The sequence below is a fragment of the Hesperophylax consimilis genome, chromosome 31 (genome assembly GCF_061612785.1).
Source record: "Hesperophylax consimilis isolate HC1 chromosome 31, BYU_Hcon_1.0, whole genome shotgun sequence".
NCBI lineage: Eukaryota > Metazoa > Arthropoda > Insecta > Trichoptera > Limnephilidae > Hesperophylax > Hesperophylax consimilis.
Window position 1 is genome coordinate 3,191,732 of NC_142866.1, and position 22,052 is coordinate 3,213,783.

The following is a 22,052-nucleotide window of genomic DNA, read 5'->3' on the forward strand; positions in this document are numbered from 1 at the left end:
TCTTATATATCTGTGTTTACTAATTATCTCTCTTACTTTACTTTGTTATCTTATTCAATACTTACTGTCCTCTTTACAGACCATGCAGATCTTATTTTTACACCTTTACTTTTGTTTTTACTTATTTACCGTTGCCCTTATGTGGCACTTTTTGGATTGATTATTGTTTTTCATTATTCCTCTTATTTTCTCTTCTTTTTACATGTATTTTTTCCGGTTTTCTTTTCTTTTTTTTTAGTAACAGCAACGAGTTTACAGGCAAGAACTGAACTCCGTTGTCTGTTTTGTTTTGTTTATTTTCCCCATTAGGGGTTGGATAACGGGCCTCGTCCCCGCATGCACGACTGGAGCTTCTTATTATTCTTACTTACATACTTTCTTACCGGGGTACTCCGCCAATCACCTGCGCCACCCCTGATGAGCGTTGGTGGTCAGAGGGGTGACTGTGCGGGCTGGGGTAACCTCCACCCTGCCTCCGACCTCCTGACGCTTCTTTCCCCTAGGTTCTTTAGGGTTTTATCCCTCTTTTTCCAATACTTATCTTCAGGGCACCACCGGGTGGTCGGTTAAGGGGTGTGGAAGTCCTGACCTGCACCAGTCGCCCCAACCACCACCAATTTCTCAACAGGACTGCCAGTCGTGGTTCGGCGAAACTCCCCCTTCACTCTATTGTTTACTTTACTTTTATGTGTTTTCAGGTACTGGAGTGTGGGTCCCCTCCACCAACTATCTGCCTGACACTTAATCTTGATTGTTTTGTTGTTTATTTTTCTGTGTTGTCCTTAGTTTAGTACTTGTAAGCGCTTGCATACCGCTTCATAACACCGTATGCGGGGACTTTGAAGGCCTAGCTTCATTTATATAAATTGTAGAGCCTTTTATTCAAAAAAATTAGATTCATGCGAGAGCTCCGAAGGGGTGACCATAAGTCACCTATACCGGGGTGGGATAGGGTGGGTGTACCTTCAAAGATAATCATCTTATTTGACCAATCTATTTTTGATGTACCTGTAACCATTATCTTTACATTGCGTTAATATTATAAAAAGAGCGTAGTTTATCGCAATGCTCAATATCGCATGGTGATACAATGAAAAACTTTTTCTTTGTGCCAAACCCGTTTACTTGCAATTCCTCAGTTTCGGATGAAACGTAGTGCGGTTCCAAAACTCTCAAGTATTTAATATACTGGCAAGTAAAATACTGCTAAGAATAGAGGAATATAATCATTCGTGATAGAAGTGGTTGAGTGAATAAGCATCTTTTTACGCAACTGTTAACTGTACTTGATTCTTTGCCGTGTATATATGAGGCCGAGCACGGCAGCGGCCTATCGATAGAGATGGGGTATCTGAAATGTGCTATTACCACTGCGGTAACGGAGACAACGGAACCGGTTCACTTCGCAGTGCCTACTGCGCGTGCGATCGCAGCCTGGCCGCTGCACATCCAAGACCGAGATGCTCATCATACTAATGGAGCTTATCACAACAACTCTCGATGGATAATTCCGAGGTGGTAAAAAATGTTTTATGGAACTCCCTCAGCATCCGCTTTAAGACTAATGAACTGCTTGATCTGGCAAATTTGAATCTGGCAAGGACTTGAACTCAAGACCTCCACTTTGCCTGGGCGCTGCTCTATCAACTGAGCTAATCCGACTTAATTTGCTTCATTCATAATTAACTGTATCCACACTTCGAATAAAAACTACCAACATTATCTTAATTTTATTAAAGCATGTTTATATTGACAGCTATCTTTACGGTATCTTTTTCGAATCGTTAATAGTGTATTCAATAATAAAATATTACTATTTGAGCTTTAACTCATAATTTAATCCCAACAATGTATATGTTTTAATCTTATATTCTTATACGTCGATTATTAAAATTACAATATGATATATTTATCCAAGATCCTAAATAAATTGCATTTAGTTCAAGATGAATCTTGCAATCGTAATTAAAGTATGATACAATTAAATATGACCGAAGGAAATAGAGTCGGATTAGCTCAGTTGCTAGAACAGCGCCCCAGAAAGGAGAAGGTCCTGGTTCAAGTCCTAGATGCGACCGTATCTTTTTATGTTTCAATTTTTTGTTTAAGAATCGCTAAAATATTGTCTTCAATCATTTTTTGTTAATGAAATTCGCAATAGAATTGCGATTGACGGAACTTCATACGACCCTTCAATATTTTCGCCCCAGTTTATTTTGTGGACAGTAAACAGTACCTACAGTGTACGAATATGTACTGTGTAAACTTTTGATTTTACTTTCCATAACTACTCTGAACAATACAATTATAAATAAAACAAATAATGAAATGAATTCCAAATGGCTCTATAGAAAGAACAATTGAACAAACCACTGTTAATCATTGCGCTGCGTCACTAAAAATGCAATGGAAATACCCACCATTCTCCCGTTAACGGGTAGTCGCAAATGTCAATCGCTTCTATTTTTTCTATACACGATCAATTAGCACGTGAATTGACATAAGTAGATATATCAGCGACTAAGTCACAGGGACAATGTAACCGCGTTGGGAATGTGGACCATCTCTACCTACAGGTAATGTCTTAAGACATGGCCAGTTAATTTATGGCCAGTTATTTTCTTAGCCTCGCTCGTACTGGTAGTGTCGCAGAAAGAAAGTTACGAAACTAATTGAAAGAATTTCTATCATTTCCTTACCAGAGGTCTGTTGTAGCCTAGTTAATTTCTTCAGAACAATCAATGAGGTGAAAATTAAAAGCCCATTCAATCAAAATAATAATAATTGAAGTTTCTTTTAAATACAATGAAAGTTTTGAAATAGATATTTCGCGAAGATTTTGTTTCGCCCATCGATAGCGAATAATCCGTTTAATGGCATTTTAAAAACACGTTTTGGTAACTAATATTGTGATAAAACAAATACGGCTTTCTATAAAACACGTGTTTAGTTTTGATGTGTCTTCGAAGCATTTAAATATGTTGCTTTAATAATAATTGTGCCTGTCGGGAACTTTTGCACAATTTTGGCTGTTTGCAACCGGGTTTTAAAAGGTTAGTTGATTAATAATATTTTTTCACGAATAACATACTTTTTTATGAAGACTAATGATAATCCCATAACATGTTATATCATATCATTTCATGATTTCGACCTTACTTACATACATTGTATACAATGTTTCATCGAACCTGCCTCCGATAGATAGGGTAATATACAATCAGATTTGGCTGTGCTGAAACTGATTGTACATTAATATAATATACAATCAGATTTGGCTGTGCTGAAACTGATTGTACATTAATATAATATACAATCAGATTAGGCTACGCTGAATTACATTAATTTAATATACAATCAGAGCGTTACATATTTCTGTCATGATTTGTGAATTATCTCTTACATAGGTATCAATTAAATATGCTCTTAGACGTGTGAGAAATGCCGAAGCTACCTATGGATGTTTTTAACTGTTTTCTTTAATATTATTTGATCATCTCAGTAGGCACTATATAAAATTAGTAAATTAAAAATATGTAATATTTGAAACTATCCTATTCAGGCACCTAATGGAATCTACTGAAACTTATGCAAATCTAGTGACTGTCAAAATGAAAGTGCCAAATTGTATGTAATCAATATTAAAAGTGAACATTAATACCAATCTTTTCCTCCTTCATATAATCCGGGCTTCTTCAAGACCCGCATTTATAAATCCCTTCATACAGCTCCTACCTTAATCCGCCTCACAACGCTTCTCAACCGAGTAGCAACATAGTTTGGCTGCCTTTTCACTGTATGCACAGTGGCGCTCTATCGAGGCGTGACATATAAAAAATGTCTTTCGTATTCGAAATAAGTTTCGATTTTTTAGAATTTAAATCAATTCTTAACGTCGTTAGCTCATTGTCTGTCCAAGTTGAATGTTCGATTTAGAAAATCGGATTACGTAAACAAGCCAATTTTGTTGTAATTTGATCGCTTTAACGATCAAAGTATTTCAAAACTCGCCAAACCGGCTCGCATTATTGTCCCAGTCCTCGATCACATTTTAATACACACAGATTACCAAGTTATACGATTTACACCAGTTTACTTTGTTGGTTTACTGAGCTGTGTTGTTTTCTTCAAATAATAAGTAGGCAGGTATATTGTATGTAATAATAATGAACAATGCGCAATTTTACCATCACAAAATAAACACGTGGCTGGTCAATTCGACCACCATAAACACGTGTCTTGTTTGATTATCACAAGATGCTATTAATAATAATAATAAACGTTGTTTTAGTTTTGCATATTAAAATATGTCAATAAGTCTTTGTTGTGATTAAATAATATTATCTTATCGTTGAAGAGCAAAACGGTGATTCAGATATAAGATTTACACTTTGATCATTATAATACAATGTGTAAGAACTTTGTGTTTTGTCTTAGCTTAATTTTTATACTTAATATACAGGGTGTTATGGGACAAACATGACTTACTTTAACCATTGTTTCCTGACATTATTTGGAATAAAAATATTTATGAAATTTTATTCTCCGGTGACTTTTTCGATGTTTTTTTTCTTCATTTTTTATTTGTTCGGAAAATTTAAAAAAGAACCTCTCCATGTCATTAGATGATAAGCTGAGTAATCGCCCAACTCTTTCAATGACCCTAGCAAGACCTACTGATTTTCTATATTTTTATTTAAAAACATAAAAAAGTCACATTTAAATTTCGCATAAAACTTTTTCTCCAAATAAGTACATACATCCCTTCACTATTTACAATAAAAATCGTAGGTACGTCGTGGTGAAAACCACCATAATGGGTAACCGGACAAATCAGAACACTTACAAAGTCATGAAGAGTGATTAAAAAAAATTAAGTTTTGTTAGGTTTTAGGCATTTTTCGTTCGTGTTAATGTTCGTGTTCATTGTTCGTGTCTTTGTATCTTGAACTACAATAAGGCAATGAGTTCACCCACTATCTCAATTTGTAGTCCGTGTAAATCCAGCCCAGCAAGTCGAGGTGCTGTGTTCGCTCTGCGCCTCGTTCAAGGTTGGAGTCTCTCGTTCTGCCTCTGATTACCAACTTTCACGTTCAAGATCTGCTCATATCGCGATCACCAATCACCGGGAATATCATCTGTCTTCTAAAGCATTAAGATTGTTACTAATGACATCGATCGGATAGAAATCAATGAGTAAGACTTCCTAGACCGTTTGTATTCATATTTTAGAATTTTTAATGTTTTGTGTTGTAAGTAGGTACCTACTTTAAGTATTATTTTCATTAAATCTACATGTAAAGTATATATTTATTTTGTATATTTGTGAATATTTAGATCATTTGTGATGGTAGATACAACATTATTTAAAAATTATCATACTTTTTAAAGTAGCTATAACTTTGTGGTTATGTAAAATAAATAAATGGACAAAGTATTGTGTTAAATGAATAAACACAGTTTTTAATACACCACTTTTTATTGAAGTAATAAATGACAAAAAACCAGGTGCCACTTATCTCAAGCTTCGTCAGGGCTTTTATATTAAGGCAATAATACGGTAATATTTTAAATTGAGCCGCTATCAATAACAACCCTTACGTAGATGGCGATAAGTTTTAAATTCCCGCTTAACACCATCCGCCTGTTTTGATTTATGCAAGAAAAAAACATGGCCAAAAAGCGCGTATTATTTTATTTTGTGGATGTTCAGGCATAATTTTTTTTTTTTTTGATCATTTTATAAATAACTTAATTTTCCACATTATACAATAAAAACATAACCGAAAATGGGTTCGTAAGTAGGAGATTTTGAACTTTAAACCAGTTTTCATAGGCCTTTACATAATTTTTTCTGGGCTTATAAAAAGACTTATCTAAAAAATACTCGATTATTTCAAAGGACAAAATGTATTATACTCGCAGTATTTAATAAAAGTATCTGAAACATTTCTAGGCGACCAAATTTTCAAACCAAAAACACATGATTTTGCATTACTACGTATGGCATCGCCTTAACAGTTAATATAAAAAAAGCCCTGACGAAGATAACCGAAACTTGGTTAGCTGTCATTTATTAGTTCAATAAAAGTGTTTTTTTTAATTTTTTTAGTGTGTTTTTTTTTATTTATTTAATGTATAATTTCATACTCAAAAGTATTTGCTTCTTTCGAAAAATAAAAGAAACAATACAAAGGCACAAAAATAGGCTTTTAGAAAAAGTCAATAGGTATCCCATATAAATAATAACCGAATATGTTATCCGAGAAACTATCATTTAAAATTGTAGCTGCCAAAAATATGGGAGAATGTAGTTGCAATACGATAATATTGTTAATTCTGAATTTTGAATACGAGATTGACGAGATGACGTTTAACAACTAGGTCCCAATGATCGAGTGGTTAAGACGCTGTCCCGGTAAGACAAGACACCCTTAGTTCGATTCCTATTTTCTGTGTAATGTTTCATTTGTCGTTTAGATTTATTAGTATTTTCTTCTTCTTCAATGAAGCAATATTACTTTTTTGAACCGCTATATTTTTTTCATATGAACGCCGATTTAATAATAATAATAATAATCTATCAAAAAAATTATATATAAAGATGCAAAAGTCGGTCATTTTGAATACATGTAGGATAACAAAAGATTTTTTTAATATTTATGTTGAGGGATCAGTAGGATTTATAGGCCCTGTTAAAAGTTCTACCGAGCCGAACCCTCTGATATGAAAATATCTGGAGTCGGTGAATTATTTTCCCATTTGATCTCTGGTGAATTGACGTGTTGTTCTTGTATTGTTTTGTATTTATTTTGCTTATATAATGCACTTACATAATGTTGATTGACTAGATGATCATTTGTGGAAAAGTGAGTGGAAGGGTTAAGTTTTTCCTTTGGGGAAGATTTAACCCGGACAACTAAATCGGAAGATAAAAAAAAAAAAAAATATATATATATATACAAGAAATATATGGCATAGAAATATATGGCTACTGGCATTATACCTAGCTCTCTAATTAAAAATTTAGGCGTATTAGATCTATCAAAAAATTTATATATAAAGATGCAAAAGTCGGTCATTTTGAATACATGTAGGATAACAAAAGATTTTTTTAATATTTATGTTGAGGGATCAGTAGGATTTATAGGCCCTGTTAGAAGTTCTACCGAGCCGAACCCTCTGATATGAAAATATCTGGAGTCGGTGAATTATTTTCCCATTTGATCTCTGGTGAATTGACGTGTTGTTCTTGTATTGTTTTGTATTTATTTTGCTTATATAATGCACTTACATAATGTTGATTGACTAGATGATCATTTGTGGAAAAGTGAGTGGAAGGGTTAAGTTTTTCCTTTGGGGAAGATTTAACCCGGACAACTAAATCGGAAGTTTAAAAAAAAAAATATATATATATATTTACATTCGTTATTTCGGCTACTGGCATTATACCTAGCTCTCTAATTAAAAATTTAGGCGTATTAGATCTATCAAAAAATTTATATATAAAAAATGCAAAAGTCGGTCATTTTGAATACATGCAGGATAACAAAAGATTTTTTAAATATTTATGTTGAGGGATCAGTAGGATTTATAGGCCCTGTTAGAAGTTCTACCGAGCCGAACCCTCTGATATGAAAATATCTGGAGACGGTGAATTTTTTTTCCCATTTGATATCTGGTGAGTTGACGTGTTGTTGTTCTTGTATTGTTTTGTATTTATTTTACTTATATAATGCACTTACATAGTGTTGATTGACTAGCTGATCATTTGTGGAAAAGTGAGTGGAAGGGTTTAGTTTTTCCTATGGGAAAGATTTAACCCGGACAACAAAATTGGAAGCATAAAAAATAATATTTTATTCCAGGATGTGGGGAGGTTAGTGCAATCCCACACGTCCCATATAAATATACATATAGATTTACATTGTATAATACATATAATAAATTTACTAATAAGGACAACTATGCAGGGTGTGGTCTTGAGTGCGCTTGGGCCCAGCGCTCACTCAGGAGTGGCGCTTGGTGCTGGTAGGCTGTGGTCACTAACGTGTTGGCGGAGGCCATTAGCCGCATCCTGGCTCCAGTGACCCGGTGTCTCATCAGGCCGGCAAATCCATGCAGTCCTAGTTCCATGAACATCGTCGATGCGCTGCTGTATCGTCGGTATCCAAATATTATTCTACAGGCGTCATTGTATTGAATTCGGAGTCGTTCCATCGAGCAAGTTCGGTAGTGACACCATGTCTCACACGTATACAGGCCAGTACAGAATGCGTTGAATAGTATTTTTTTAACGGTATTGCTGCATTTGCAAAATCTGCGGGCAATCATATTGGACACTATGCTTAGGCTTCTCCTTTGTCGTTCGATATCGCCATCGTCCGATAGGTCTATTATATATTATCTATAGATTTGTTTCGAAAGAACCATTAACTAACTTAACATGTTGTTGTAATGTTAAGTTAGTGTATATAAATGCTCAGCATCAATATTTGAAAAATATGGTGGTTGAAACAATGTAACGTTGTTTTATTTATTGTAGTTATCTCATTATTTTCATTATTAAATTTGTTTAACTGCCCTGATGAAGGCACATTTATGATGAAACCGGTTGGTGTTTTCGTAAATAGTGACGCACACAAAGTAAGTGTTTAGATTAAGGAAATTAAAACAGCTGCCCTAGAAAGCAGATTATATTTCTATAAAGACGAATGTATACCTACATACCTACCTAAAAAATATACGAATATTATGAATAGGGACTGTTTGATTTAGTTGTACTCGTATGTATCACCAGTAATTTTAGCTTGTAGTTGAGCTAATAATCTCCCATTAAGTTGTATTATATTATAAATCAACCAATGTTTCCAACTTTTAATCTTGTTGACATTTTGTGAGCAGGACTCCGCAGTCCGCAGGACTGCGTGTTTGGTGTATTAAAAAATGTCTTGAATAATAGGCCAAGTCCTCCCCGGTATTATTGGTAAATTGGTACCAAAACTGTGCCACCCTGTGTCAGTTCGTTCTACCTGAAGAATTCCCCCCGATCGCGACAAATCTGATATTTTACTAAAACAAAGCCAACCACAACAGATCGAAACTGTTATGATGAAGGATTGCTAGAATTGATAAACATACTTAGCTTATTATTTATACAGTGGGATATTTTGTGGAACGTTTTCTCGTGTTTTCTCTGCCAACGATGAAAGTGGATGCTAAGCGTATTTATACATGGTTGTTTGTAAAAAGAAAACTACATTAATTTAATCTTCTTGATCTTTAAATCAACTTATTTATCTGTTTTTAGAATCGATTTCACTGTGTTTACAATGGGGATAGTTTGTGATTTATTCTGATATATGTGACAACATTGTAGATTTATTAATAAATCTCTTCAAATTATTGGTAATCTGGTTAAAAACGGGATTGCAGGCCGTTTCCTCATAAATTTTGATTAAATATCTGATATATCGGAACCCGTGTTCATGCACCTGCATTTGCCTAGATAATATACGATGACACAATGCGTAAATATTAGGATTTTTATGAACACGTGTTTCAACATCGTGATAGTACATTTGTAGTTAGCTAAAAGTTTATTCGGAAACCTATCAATTCATAAGGGCCTGCAATCCCGTTTTTAACCGAATTACAAATACTTTGAAGACATAAACAAACAGTCTTTGCTATAATTTATATCAAATTAATATTTCTATGCACTATTCACGAAACAAATAAATGTCGCGTTTCTATTTGGAGTTTGTGCTTATTCATGCACAATGATTTCTGCCTTGTCAAGATTCTAATAAAAATTTCAAATAACTTAAATATTTTCAGAAATGTTATTTTTATTCATTAAATACGATTGTTCTTTGTTACTTAATTAGAAAGTTATTGCAACGCTTTTGTTTAGCTATTTAAACTGTAAACATACAGTGCTTTGTGTTTTGTAACGGGCATAAACTGCATTTCGCAAATGTCTGGATTACAGTTGTAGCTCGAACTATATGGAAGATAATGATTGTTAAACTCAATTAACAAATAAATAATCATTAATTTTTGTCATAAAAACATTTACTTTATTGTATATATTTTAGATCTAAAACATTGTCTTGTAAGCTTTAAAAATATATTTCCCATATATTTGTAAAGCTTACAAGAATCTAACACGAATACTGGAAAATATATAAGAATAACAACAAAATTAATTTAGTAGAATCTATCCATCATTTGACTTTTAACGATGTTATGCCAATTGTTCACTTTCTTTATTGTTTATTGTTTTAGTTTAGATTAGATATTGTTTATCTCTGCCGTACTTATACCTGATCTCAATCTAATAGTTAACTTTTGTTTATTGGTTGATCACGTATCCCCGAAGCGTCTTTGATTAATTTTTTAATAGTGAGTATAAAATAAATAGGAACTTGATAACTAAAGAACACAACTTTTGCTAACAGAATTGAATGTCTTATCTGGAAATATTTATGCACCTGGGCTAGAAATGATATTTAATTAACTAATTTATATACTCAAGATATGTTTATCAGCAAGAATGATCGGTCGATATATCGAGTCCGCCATTATGATTGGCTTCGCATTTTTGCATAATTATTTCCTTTTTCTTCGCCGATGTGTCGAGTAAACATCAACCGCACAAATCAATTATAGGCATAAAAACTGCGCCGCGCCGGTTCGACGCGGACACGCGACTTTAGGCATGGTCTTAGGTCATAGTAGTTAGGTTATGCTTAATCCATGGAGTCATGAGAGTATTGTATTAATTTGCGAGTTCGCGCTTATAAAAACAAATCTTCTCATAGATCCGTTATCCTATATCAGGTATCAGGTCAAACCAGATGAAGGTTAAGTCACATAATAAATATTATACCTTATGTTCTTACTTACGTATTCTTCTCCAATCCTAGTTGATATAGTCAGCTCTAAATACATAATTAACATGTCTTTGCGCGTATGCCATGCTCATCGTGAGAATTTATTGTTGTACACCTACCTAATGAAATGATTTTTTTTAATTGTACCTAACGGTTATCACTAAGGTTTTGTACAGAGAACCATATTTTATTTTCCAAAGCCCATATAATAAAGAATACTACAAGAAGTGCCTTCCATACAAATTTTAATGGACACAATTTTCTATTTAGCCCAATGTCCAGCGCTTTGTCTCACTTACACTAACCTGACATCGTAGATCTCCATCCCATTTGAATTTTTGTAAGCGCAGTTTTGTATTGGAAATTTAAGCCTCGATTAGGCAAATATTAAGATCACAAAATACGCCCAAAAAACTGAAATATGCTTAGCATTATGCATTACACGTATGTTTTCCATTACCTACACATATAATATGAGGATCACAAAAAAAACTCAAGTGCAAAAATTATATTTATCCAGTAAAACGTTGCTATTTAGGTAAAAACAATAATGTTTTACTGAGTATTTGAATCCAATACACTGTCTAAAAACTCTAACTTTTTTATGTTATCACAAATTTACCATTTCTCTGCTATACATGCGTATATTGGCCAAAACCACAGATTCGATGTAAGAAATTTAAAAAACCAAAAAGTACCAATTTCGTATCAACAACAATAAAACAAATACATTTTGGTAGGCATGCGACACCCATCGCAAACGCCACAGTCGAGTCTGTGATTGATGAGGAAGAAGGTGCCCGACGATGGTGAAGAGAGGGACGAGGCTCGGGGAAAGAGAAAGAAGGCGACGTGAATATTACGAAGTTGCCCAAACCAGGTGGGTACTAGTGAGGTGAATAACGGTTCTTTTCCGATACTTGCTTTAACGAACATAATATCATACCTGTTATTTAGTATCATAATATTACAGGTTTCTAACTTTTTCTAGAAGGGAGGCTGGACATCAAATGTTTATACTCGTATTTACTACGTACTTGATATCAAATATGCCCATCTAGACGCTAGCCCACGAACAAGACATTAAGCTCCATAACTAAATATTTCTAGTATCCAGAATAAGTTTTGTTTCCGCAAATGGCCGAGACACAAAACTTTTTCGCATTAATGATTTAATTATACAATTCACTATTATCATTTAGAACACGTTGGAAAAGTATCCAATGATCCAAGCTCATACAATTCAATGGATTAGTAATGTATACGATTCTGTGCATTATACATATGAGCATTAAAGACGGTTTTTGCACGTTGGATGCTGTCATTAATATCGTATAAAGTTGACGAAGATATTGGCTTGCGGGTCTCAGTGGTCATGCGCGAAAAGAACGTACATTCTAGCATTCTTGGATACGGTTTACAGATCGCTTCCACACCACACTATTATTGCTTGTATACTTGTGTTTTACGTGTTTCACAGTATTAGAAAATATATCTGTATTTAGTCTCGCCCGCGCTGTTTGTACCGTGTCGCTCGTTGTGCGTACACAGAAACGGGACGATAATATAATATTTGTATGATTTTTAAAGCGCTGTTTTTGTAAAAAAAAATCACATTAAGGTCGCTGTAGAAATATTAAAATATTTAAATTGCAGTATTGCTGTTTACGGCTAGAAGTCCAACTCTTTTAACTTTAAAATGCAAGGGATGCGGAGCAAGCAAAGTCAATTTTTGTTGCTTTCACCATGAGAGAATTTTAATTTAATCACGTGCTTAACGAGTAGGTATGTAAAATTCATGATTTGCAATAAAAAATAAAACAGCAGCAAAACCAAGCAAGTACATAGTGGAAATATTGACTTAATTAATTGAACCAAAAATACTACCATGTATGGGGGTATGAAATACATAATTATTTCTACTGTTCAGTTTGTATATGTTTGAACATTATCCTTTAACTGTTAAAAGCCTTCATGGCGTCAAGCCTGCAAAACCTTTCAAGGCGTGAATAAATAAATAAAATAGTAGAGTTAAAAATATGATTTCCTTATTCTCGCATCGTGCGTTTATTTATCGGTTCCGGAAGATGAAAACCATATACAAGGTGTATCGGCACTAACCCGACAAACTTTAACCAGCTATTCTTTAGCACATTTGAAGTAAAAAATGGTATGGGCACTTTGCTGTCCGGTATCATTTTTTTTCAATTAAAAACAAATAACTAAAAATTTCCACACAACATCACTGTCATTGGCATTGCTTTTCGTGTTCAACAGCTGTTATAAGCAAGTATGTCGAAAAGCGTCTTCGCTCTTTCGCACACACTAAATAATAATAGTTAAAAATGAGACGAATGGTGCCGTGCCATTTCGTTGTGATTGTAAAAGTGCGCCAATATAGGTACACACGTGCATTATTCAACGGAATTCGGATTAAATATTGCCAGATGGGTTTTCAAACTTTGACAAAGGATAAAACAGTGGTGACATGTGGTGAAAATATGAATAATAATTTTTTTATTAAAAAAAACGTTACCGGACAGCAAAGTGCACATAAGATTTTTTACTCCAAATATGCTACGGAATAGCTGGTTAAAGTTTGTCGGGTACCTTCCGATACACCCTGTATACAAAATAAAAATAAAAACGTAAATATAACATTTTCACCACAAATATACATTATTTCTAACTTGGCTTGATTTCACGTTTGACATGCAAAAAATATACACTCACAAAATAGTTAATAAGTTTAATAATAAACCATCATAAATTATCCTAAAAATAATTACGATCCTTCACCCACACATTATAAAATAAATAGTCTACAAAAATAATGTAAAAATAATGTTAAATATTCGAATAACCACCGTAAACGTTAACGAAGTATTTGAGTAAATAACGTAACAACAGTCGGCGAACTAATATTTGAAGGTATAATATGTTATCAATACCTGTTAGCGTTATATTAGTCACAACTCTTGCGGGTGCCCGGCCTAGTACCTACTCGGCGAGTAAGAAATGAAAGTAGGCTATGACTGGCCCGTCCCGGTGGTTTCTAATTCCGAGTTCCGAGCCTGCGCTGCGGGGTCTATTGCCTACTACAGTCACAATACCTACTGCCGGCTGCTGCGGGCTGTCTGTGCTCGCAGTTTGCTGCTTAGTGCTGTGTCCGCTCTTAGCTGGTGCTTGCTCAAGCTTGCCGCTGCCTGCTGTTGCATTAGTGGCTTGAATCTGCGGATGGCGGAAGTTGTGACAAATAAAAACAGTTTGTTTTGTATCATTGCATCGCCTTGATAATCTACCAATGGCACTTAACCGCCAGATTTAAAAGTAGGAATAAAATTGCTGTTCTTTGTTTTGATAATCGTCATCGTAGTTTATTTATATATTTAACGCCCAGAGGGCTTTTACATGTAGGTGGTACAATTTTAATGACAGTTATATAAAATTTCTGCGCTTTCTTACTTATTTTTTAGAAGTTTTTTTTGTAATTCTCATAGAAATACAATTGTGCATATTTTTAAAGTTAAATGGCGCACCTGCAATGTTAAATAAATTTACGTTTAAATAAACACAAATAAGATTTCATTATTAGGACTGGCAGACATTTTTTACTCTGTTGTCTTGCTTTTTAAGGCACAGAATTAGTATTAAAATATGTGTATGTTATTTTTGGAATTCCTAGGGAAGGTTTTGGCTGAACGAAACCGGTTGGTGTTTTACATTTTTTTATACAGGTATACGCCGGGCAATGGGTATATATTGATTTTATATATATTAGGCATTAAATAAGTGGAAGATTATTAAATATACTTCCTATTCTATGTTTCCATTTAGGTAAGTAGTAACAGCTCGGGCGGTCTGGAAAATTATCTGGGGACCTATAAAAGTTAAATACTAATGGTTGCGCTTTCCCCGGAGCGTGAGTTTGTCTCTCCACCACTGGAGTAAACAACGTGGATGATTAATTTATTGTTTTACAATATCATAACTACTCATTCAAAAATAGTTTATTTCAACACTAATTAAGTGATTAGCGTGCATAACTTCGAAATTAATTAATCTAAGTAAAAGCAGGAGCAACATAAATTTCTCTTTAGAGTATTTTTGAATAATGATGGAATAGTTTGAACTTTTTCGCAAATATTGCAAAGGAATAAATTATTATCTCGGTCTTGGATTCAGAATATCATCGACATGAAGTAAGGCGCGGCTAAATGACTAAAATTTAAAATATTAATCAGAACCTTAAGAATATAAGCACTTCAATTATATACGTGTAGTAATTACTTGGGGAAAAAAAGAGATAAATATTGTGTTTTTTTTGTAGTTTTTTAATTGCATACATAACTTATGTAATCGTACTTACGCTTTAAAAATGAACACTATGTAAATATTCGCCGCTGGGAATGATAGGAATTTCAGCAATATAGCAATTTGTGGAAAAACGAGTTTAATTTTTCCAAAATAAAGTACATATTTTTCACCAATCATATCCATTAAAGGTATGAAAACACTAGGCTTCGTATTAAGAACAACTAAAAACTTTAATTCTTTACAAGCCATTAAACTATTATACGTATCTCTAGTAAGAAGTCTAATTGAATATAACTCAGTAGTTTGGTCTCCATCTTACAAAATTCACATTAACAACATTGAGCGAATACAAAAAAAATTCCACGTTTTATAAATTTTAAATTAAATATCCCTGTCGAAGACTTAAAATACAATTTCTTATTAAATACTCTAAAAATACATCCATTAGAAGATAGACGTAAAATAAACGATTTAACGTTCTTATTCAAAATACTAAACTCTAAAGTCGACTGTTGTGAACTCCTGCAACTTATAAACATACACACACCCACAGTAACAACACGACAAAATACAATATTCTACAGCAGCACACATATTTTGATATTCTGGAACGAATTTATTTTTATGTCCCTGATAATTTCATCAGAGCTAGACAGCACAGATTATTTATTTTTCCAAGGGGCAGGACCAACCTACCAATGATCATGCCTTTGGGGAGAATAACCACTTTGTTAAATCACATTTCTTCTGTGATTGACATTTTCAATTTGAACCAAAGAGAATTTAAGACGGCAATAAGCATACTATTTAACAAATCTGGTTAATCAGATAGGATTGATGTATTTACCCATGCAAATAAATGTATGTACTGACTTCTTATAAACTGTAATTTATAAACTGTTATTTGTGAAATGTAAATGGAATATACTGTTTTTCACAATAAATCAATAAATCAATAAAAAATCAATAAGAGTAACTACATTGCCCACTCTCCGATAAAACGACTTCACACCATGGGAAATCATTACTTGGGTGATGTTGACATATTCAATACCAACTTAGCAAGTTTTGTGGATCATTTAAAACATTTATATCAACGATACTCCTAAACACATCATGTAAACCTACAAATAGCTGTAATTTTCTGTTTTTGTTTCTTGTGTTTATATGACTTGTTGCATAGCTTTTATCAAATGTAATTTTATTCTTATTTTTTATATTTCAAAGTATCTGCCAAATTAAAATTATACTACCAACCATGTAAAAGCCCTCTGGACGTTAACCCTAAAATGCATACTGTTGCAAAACTGCAACATACCGTTCAAACCACCTTTTACTTAATACTTAATGCATGCCGTTTTAGAAATATCAGTTCACGGTAATATATTTTATCGAGTGGCATCACCTTTTATTTCTTTCGCGAATGTCAAATGTCACTTTTTCTTTAACAAAGTGAAGATTCTCGAAAATTGGTTGGAGGTTAGGATTACAGTTTTGTTTTGCTGTTATTATTTTGATTTTCTTAGGTAAGTAGATACAATAATACAATACTTATATGTAATAACTCGTATTTTTCCGGTACACTTATTAGTTTTGAGAAATTTTTTTAGGTTTTTTATTTTTTTTCATACGTAAATTGTTCATATTAATGTTTATTAAATACATGGTGTTGTAAACCTGCAACAATTATTTTTTAACCAAATATCATTAACTAATTACAAAAAAATAAAATTCTTTATATTTCCTTGCATATGCATGTAAATATCTAAAAAATATTTTTTTTTCCAGAAAAATAAATAAATCATGCATTTAAGGGTTAAATAAATAAAAAATATTGATTATAAAATAAAACACAAACACTTTGTGTTTAACCACGAATTTATTATTTCATATATCAAATAATATATATGAAATATATGAAATAATAGGATATATGAATAGTAGGATATATGAAATAATAAATTCGTGGTTAAATACAAAGTGTTTGTGTTTTATTTTATAATATCATGTCTAACCACAAAGTAATTGCTTCCTATGAAAAAAAAAAAAAAAAAAAAAAAATTGAATTACATCCTTTCCCGGTACATATATTTGAGAAACATGTGGGTTTTATGTAAGGTGTATATTTATGAACTACGTAGGTACTCGAGTGACCTAATGTATCTAAATAATTACCGCATTATGTACGTACCTTCATTTTGACAAGCAGTCACATAAACAGATACAAAGGCTATCATAGATATTATTCTTAATTATTGAAGAAGATGAAATTAATAAATCCTCCATGAAATATGAAATAGCAAAAGATACAAGAAATCAAAAGCTAATTGTCTAAAGTGTAAATCGAACCCAGAAGCTGTGACTTACTGTGGCTCTGTCTGTCTGCGCAGATAGAGAAACAATAGCGCGTGTTACTTCCAACAGACAAATGGCGCTGTTTAAAAAAACATGTTTTTACCTTTCACATGTGACATTTATATAATTTAGATATATAAAAACACATGCGTATTCGAATGTAATTGTGTCAAAATTTCAAAGCGATCGGTAAAGAAGTTTCGAAGATTCAAAGATTTTTAACAAACGAAAATGTACATTTTTATTATTATTCCGTATCTACGGGACATCTGTTGACTTTACTATAAATGTGGAACTAAAATAACATATATACACAGACATAGGAATTAATAGACGAGAAGATAATGGCGAGGGGTAAAATCAACTGTTGAAGAACGAAGGGGGTTAAGCTGACTGTGATTCGTCAATAAATCAATCTGACAGTAAATAGGCATCTCGCATTATAATATCACCATTTAGTTCTTAAAAGTAAAATCTGCTTTTGAATGATCTTCTTTTTTGAATGATGATTATCTTTTTAAATGTGGTTTACATATTATAAGCTTCAATATATAAATTCTTCTGCAATTGAACAATTTGTTCCTTTAACGACTTACAGAGAAACTCTATACCCAAAATGGTTCTCAAAAGACCTGATAGACTTAATTTACCTCAAAAAATTATCTCATAAGAGATTCAAACAAAGTCGCCTGGCCATCGATTATACTGCGTTTCAAAAATTGAGGGCAGAGTGCAATAAGCTCTCCGCAAAATGTTACAAAAATTACATTAGTAATGTCGAAGGCTCTATCATGGACGACTCAAATTTCTTTTGGAAATATGTTAAATCCCAAAAAGAAAATGGTACTTACATACCTAGTAGTGTGTCATTCGATTCTAAATTATCCCAAAATCTTCAGGAAACTGTTAATCTTTTTGCTGATTTTTTTAGCGGCGTTTACATTAATGCAAGTGAAGACAGCAATATTTCGTGCTTTGATTTGGTTGAAACTCTTGATATATCTGACTGTAATGTAACCATAGACGATATTATATCTAAGCTGAAGAGTCTTGATTCCCGAAAATCCGCAGGACCTGATAATGTTCCGCCCAGGTTTTTAGTAAATTGTATGCATACATTGTCATATCCTATTCATAAGTTATTTACAAAGTCACTCTCATCAGGTGTATTCCCGGACCTTTGGAAGTTTAGTCTTTTAACGCCCATTTTCAAAAAAGGTAATAAGAGCGAAGTAACAAATTATAGGCCAATATGTATAATGTCTACTTTACCCAAACTTTTTGAAAGCCTAGTACTAGATAAGTTGATATCCCGAATCAATCGAACCATCTCTCCCCTTCAACATGGATTCATTAAAGGTAGATCTACTCTTACCAATTTGATATTGTACACGAATGATATTGTTAATGCCCTTAATGCATCACATCAAACTGATTCCATATATACTGACTTCAGTAAGGCATTTGATAAAGTAAACCACAAAATATTATTACGTAAACTAAAATTGTTGGGAATAAGAGGGAGCATGTTGGAATGGTTTAAGAGTTATCTATTAGGAAGGTACTTAGCAGTCAAGATAGATTCGTTTACTTCTTATACATTTGCTGCCTCGAGCGGAGTACCACAGGGATCTCACTTGGGCCCAATATTATTTTGTTTGTTTATCAATGATATTGTTAATATTTTTACTAATGTTAAAGTCCTGTTATTTGCCGACGATCTGAAGATATACAGAATAATCAAAGACGATGACGATCGCGCAATTTTGCAGTTGAACCTTAATAAACTATGTGTGTGGTGTTCTGTCAATGATTTGCAACTAAATTTAGGTAAATGCCAGATTATCAGTTTTTACAAAGGCAAAAATCCACTTAATTTTTCCTATTTTATGAATGGTGCTAATCTTCTTCGTGTATCACAGATTCGTGATCTTGGTGTTATATTCCACGAGAGTCTACAGTTTAACGAACACATCGATGAAATAACAAGCGATGCGATGAGAATACTAGGTTTTATTTTGAGAATGGGAGCAAATTTTAAAAGTATGTCAACATTAAAACATCTGTATTGCTCGTTAGTACGAAGCAAATTAGAATACAATTCCACCGTATGGTCACCGTACTACAAGGTCCATTCTCAATCATTAGAAAAGGTACAAAATAAATTCCTTCGGTACATTAATTTTAAAATGAAAATTCCAATCGAATTTATAAATTACAATAACTTGCTTGCTGAAACTAAACTTCTTAAATTATCTGATAGAAGAGTGTTAATTGATTTGCTATTTTTATTCAAAATTATTAAATCTTTAATTGACAGCCCTAATTTGTTGGAACTTATTTGCATTAATGTTCCTGCTAGGCAAACTCGCAGTAAAGATACTTTTAAATTTAACAAGAACCTCAACACTAATTATTCTATTTTTTCACCAATTCCTAGAATTCACAACCTTGCGAATAAATACTGTGAACTTATAGATATGTTTGGTTTTGACAATTTTGTGAGCTTTAAAAGGCAACTTATTTCGATTCTATCGGCTAATAATTAACTTTTATAGCTTTAATAATTTTATTACATCTTCTCCCATTCGAAACCTTTCAAGTAAATTATATCCATATTTGTTTGTTTTTTATTTGCTCTACTATACACTTATAATTGTATGCATATACCTACTAACTACTTTTTATACATAACACTATGTTCCATCTCAGATCTTATTATTTCTTATTCATGTCGATATTGCTAAATTCTATTAGTTTTTGCTTTTTACAGGTGCAACTCTTATTTTGTTATTTTTTTTTTTTTTTTTTAAATCTCTGTTATAATGTTCTTTACCTCACGAGTAAGTTACACTCTAATTTATATTGGTTTATCGATTTGTTAAACTCACAATTAATACTGGGTTTAAACACACCCACTTACTTACTTTTTATGTTGAACTTTCTTTTACTTACTATTTCATGCTTGGGTATATTTTATATTGAATCCATCTTATTAGTGTTTTGCTAATTTGCACAAAATTTTATTATATGTGTTGCTTTCTTACAATTAACTCCATTTATCTTCTTATGTTCAATTATTGTAATCAATGTAAATGTATATTTTCATGTAAAAGCCCATTAGGGCGTAAATAAAATAATAATAATAATAATAATATATATATATAATTTTTTTTTTTTATAAACTTTTTTTTGACTTGTCGTATCCTCCCATTGAAGTTCTTAGCAAGATTGGTGAAAGTCCAATAAAATTTACATTTACCAAATCAGCCGATTTGGTAAAAATTCCTTTCCAAATTCCAAACTGCATGTTGCATGAATAGATAAGGAATTTTATTTGTACTGACAATTATTACGTAACTGTTAATTAGCGTTTGAATCGGATTCAACCATATCAACTTACGGACAGACGGACTTACACTTAGAAGCTATGATAATATAAAGCTACCCAACACATGCTGAATTTATAATATGTGATTAAAATTAAAACAAGTTTTTTAGAAAACTTAAATTTCTGTTGACCTATCAGGAAATTGAAGTAGCTAAGAATATGAGCTCATAGCGAGAGTTCGACGTTGTTTCATATACAAGTATTTATAAGTAGCCACTGAATGCTCTGTCCCAAATATTTGCGAAAAATGTCGGAACGTCGAGGAAGAGTTCTATTAGAAAATAATACTTCCTTTGTGCACGACACTTGGATACTGGATTTTAATCGCTATGCGAAAGAGTTAATTCAGTTACGTTTTTAAGGCATGTCACCATTTTATATTTGAAGGGCATTGTTGAATAATATTCAAAAAATTGTAAAACTGTACTATATGATGTATGCGTACAATAGACGGCGTTTATGATAAAGTAGCTGTACACCGCAATGCGTTGCTGTGGATCAGTCTGTCTGTGCACATAGAAAAAACAATAGCGCGTGTTGCTTTTACGTCCAAAATATGGCACTGTTTTTTTAAAAAAAGCATGTTTATCCAACAGATTATGTTGGTTTTTCAAATGGGGATTTTCCTCAATGGGGGTACCACATTGATGAACATCAATAGGATACTATAGGGTTTTCCAATAAGAGGTGTTATTTTGAATAGCCCGTTATTTCGGTAGATGTTACTTTTGAAGCTGTCATTTTTTGACATTTGACAAGTAGAAACTACACCATTGATAAAAATGGAACGATACACGCTTCAACAACGCATTGAAATTATTAAAATTCACTTGAGTGAATCAAATGCAAATCATCTTGAGTGATGAGGCCCATTTCCACCTCGGTGGCTTCGTCAACAAGCAAAATTGTCGCATCTGGGGCTCGGAAAACCCAATAGTTATTGTTGAAAAGTCTCTCTATCCTCAACGTGTGACTGTTTGGTGCGGTTTATGTTCCGGCGGAGTTTTGGACCTTACTTTTTCAAAAATGAGGCTGGAGCAATAGTTACGGTGAATGGATTGCGCTATCGAGAGATGATTAATGATTTTTTA

The 22,052-nt window shown here is 32.9% G+C and overlaps 1 protein-coding gene across 2 annotated transcripts in view; it reads left to right on the forward strand.

The window, feature by feature from the left end:
* The first annotated feature begins 2,632 nt into the window (after positions 1-2,632).
* Positions 2,633-22,052, forward strand: part of CalpC (calpain C) — a 95,050-nt gene continuing 75,630 nt past the window's right edge. Inside the window, exon 1 of one of the 2 annotated variants that reach the window (XM_089649929.1) lies at positions 2,633-3,053. Coding sequence is in view for 1 of the 2 variants with exons in the window: in XM_089649928.1 (XP_089506054.1) it covers positions 11,705-11,778 (74 nt within the window). In the remaining variant the exon portion in view is untranslated. Of the gene's footprint in view, positions 3,054-11,695; positions 11,779-22,052 lie in introns of those variants that run through there. The other variant, XM_089649928.1, reaches the window with a different exon arrangement.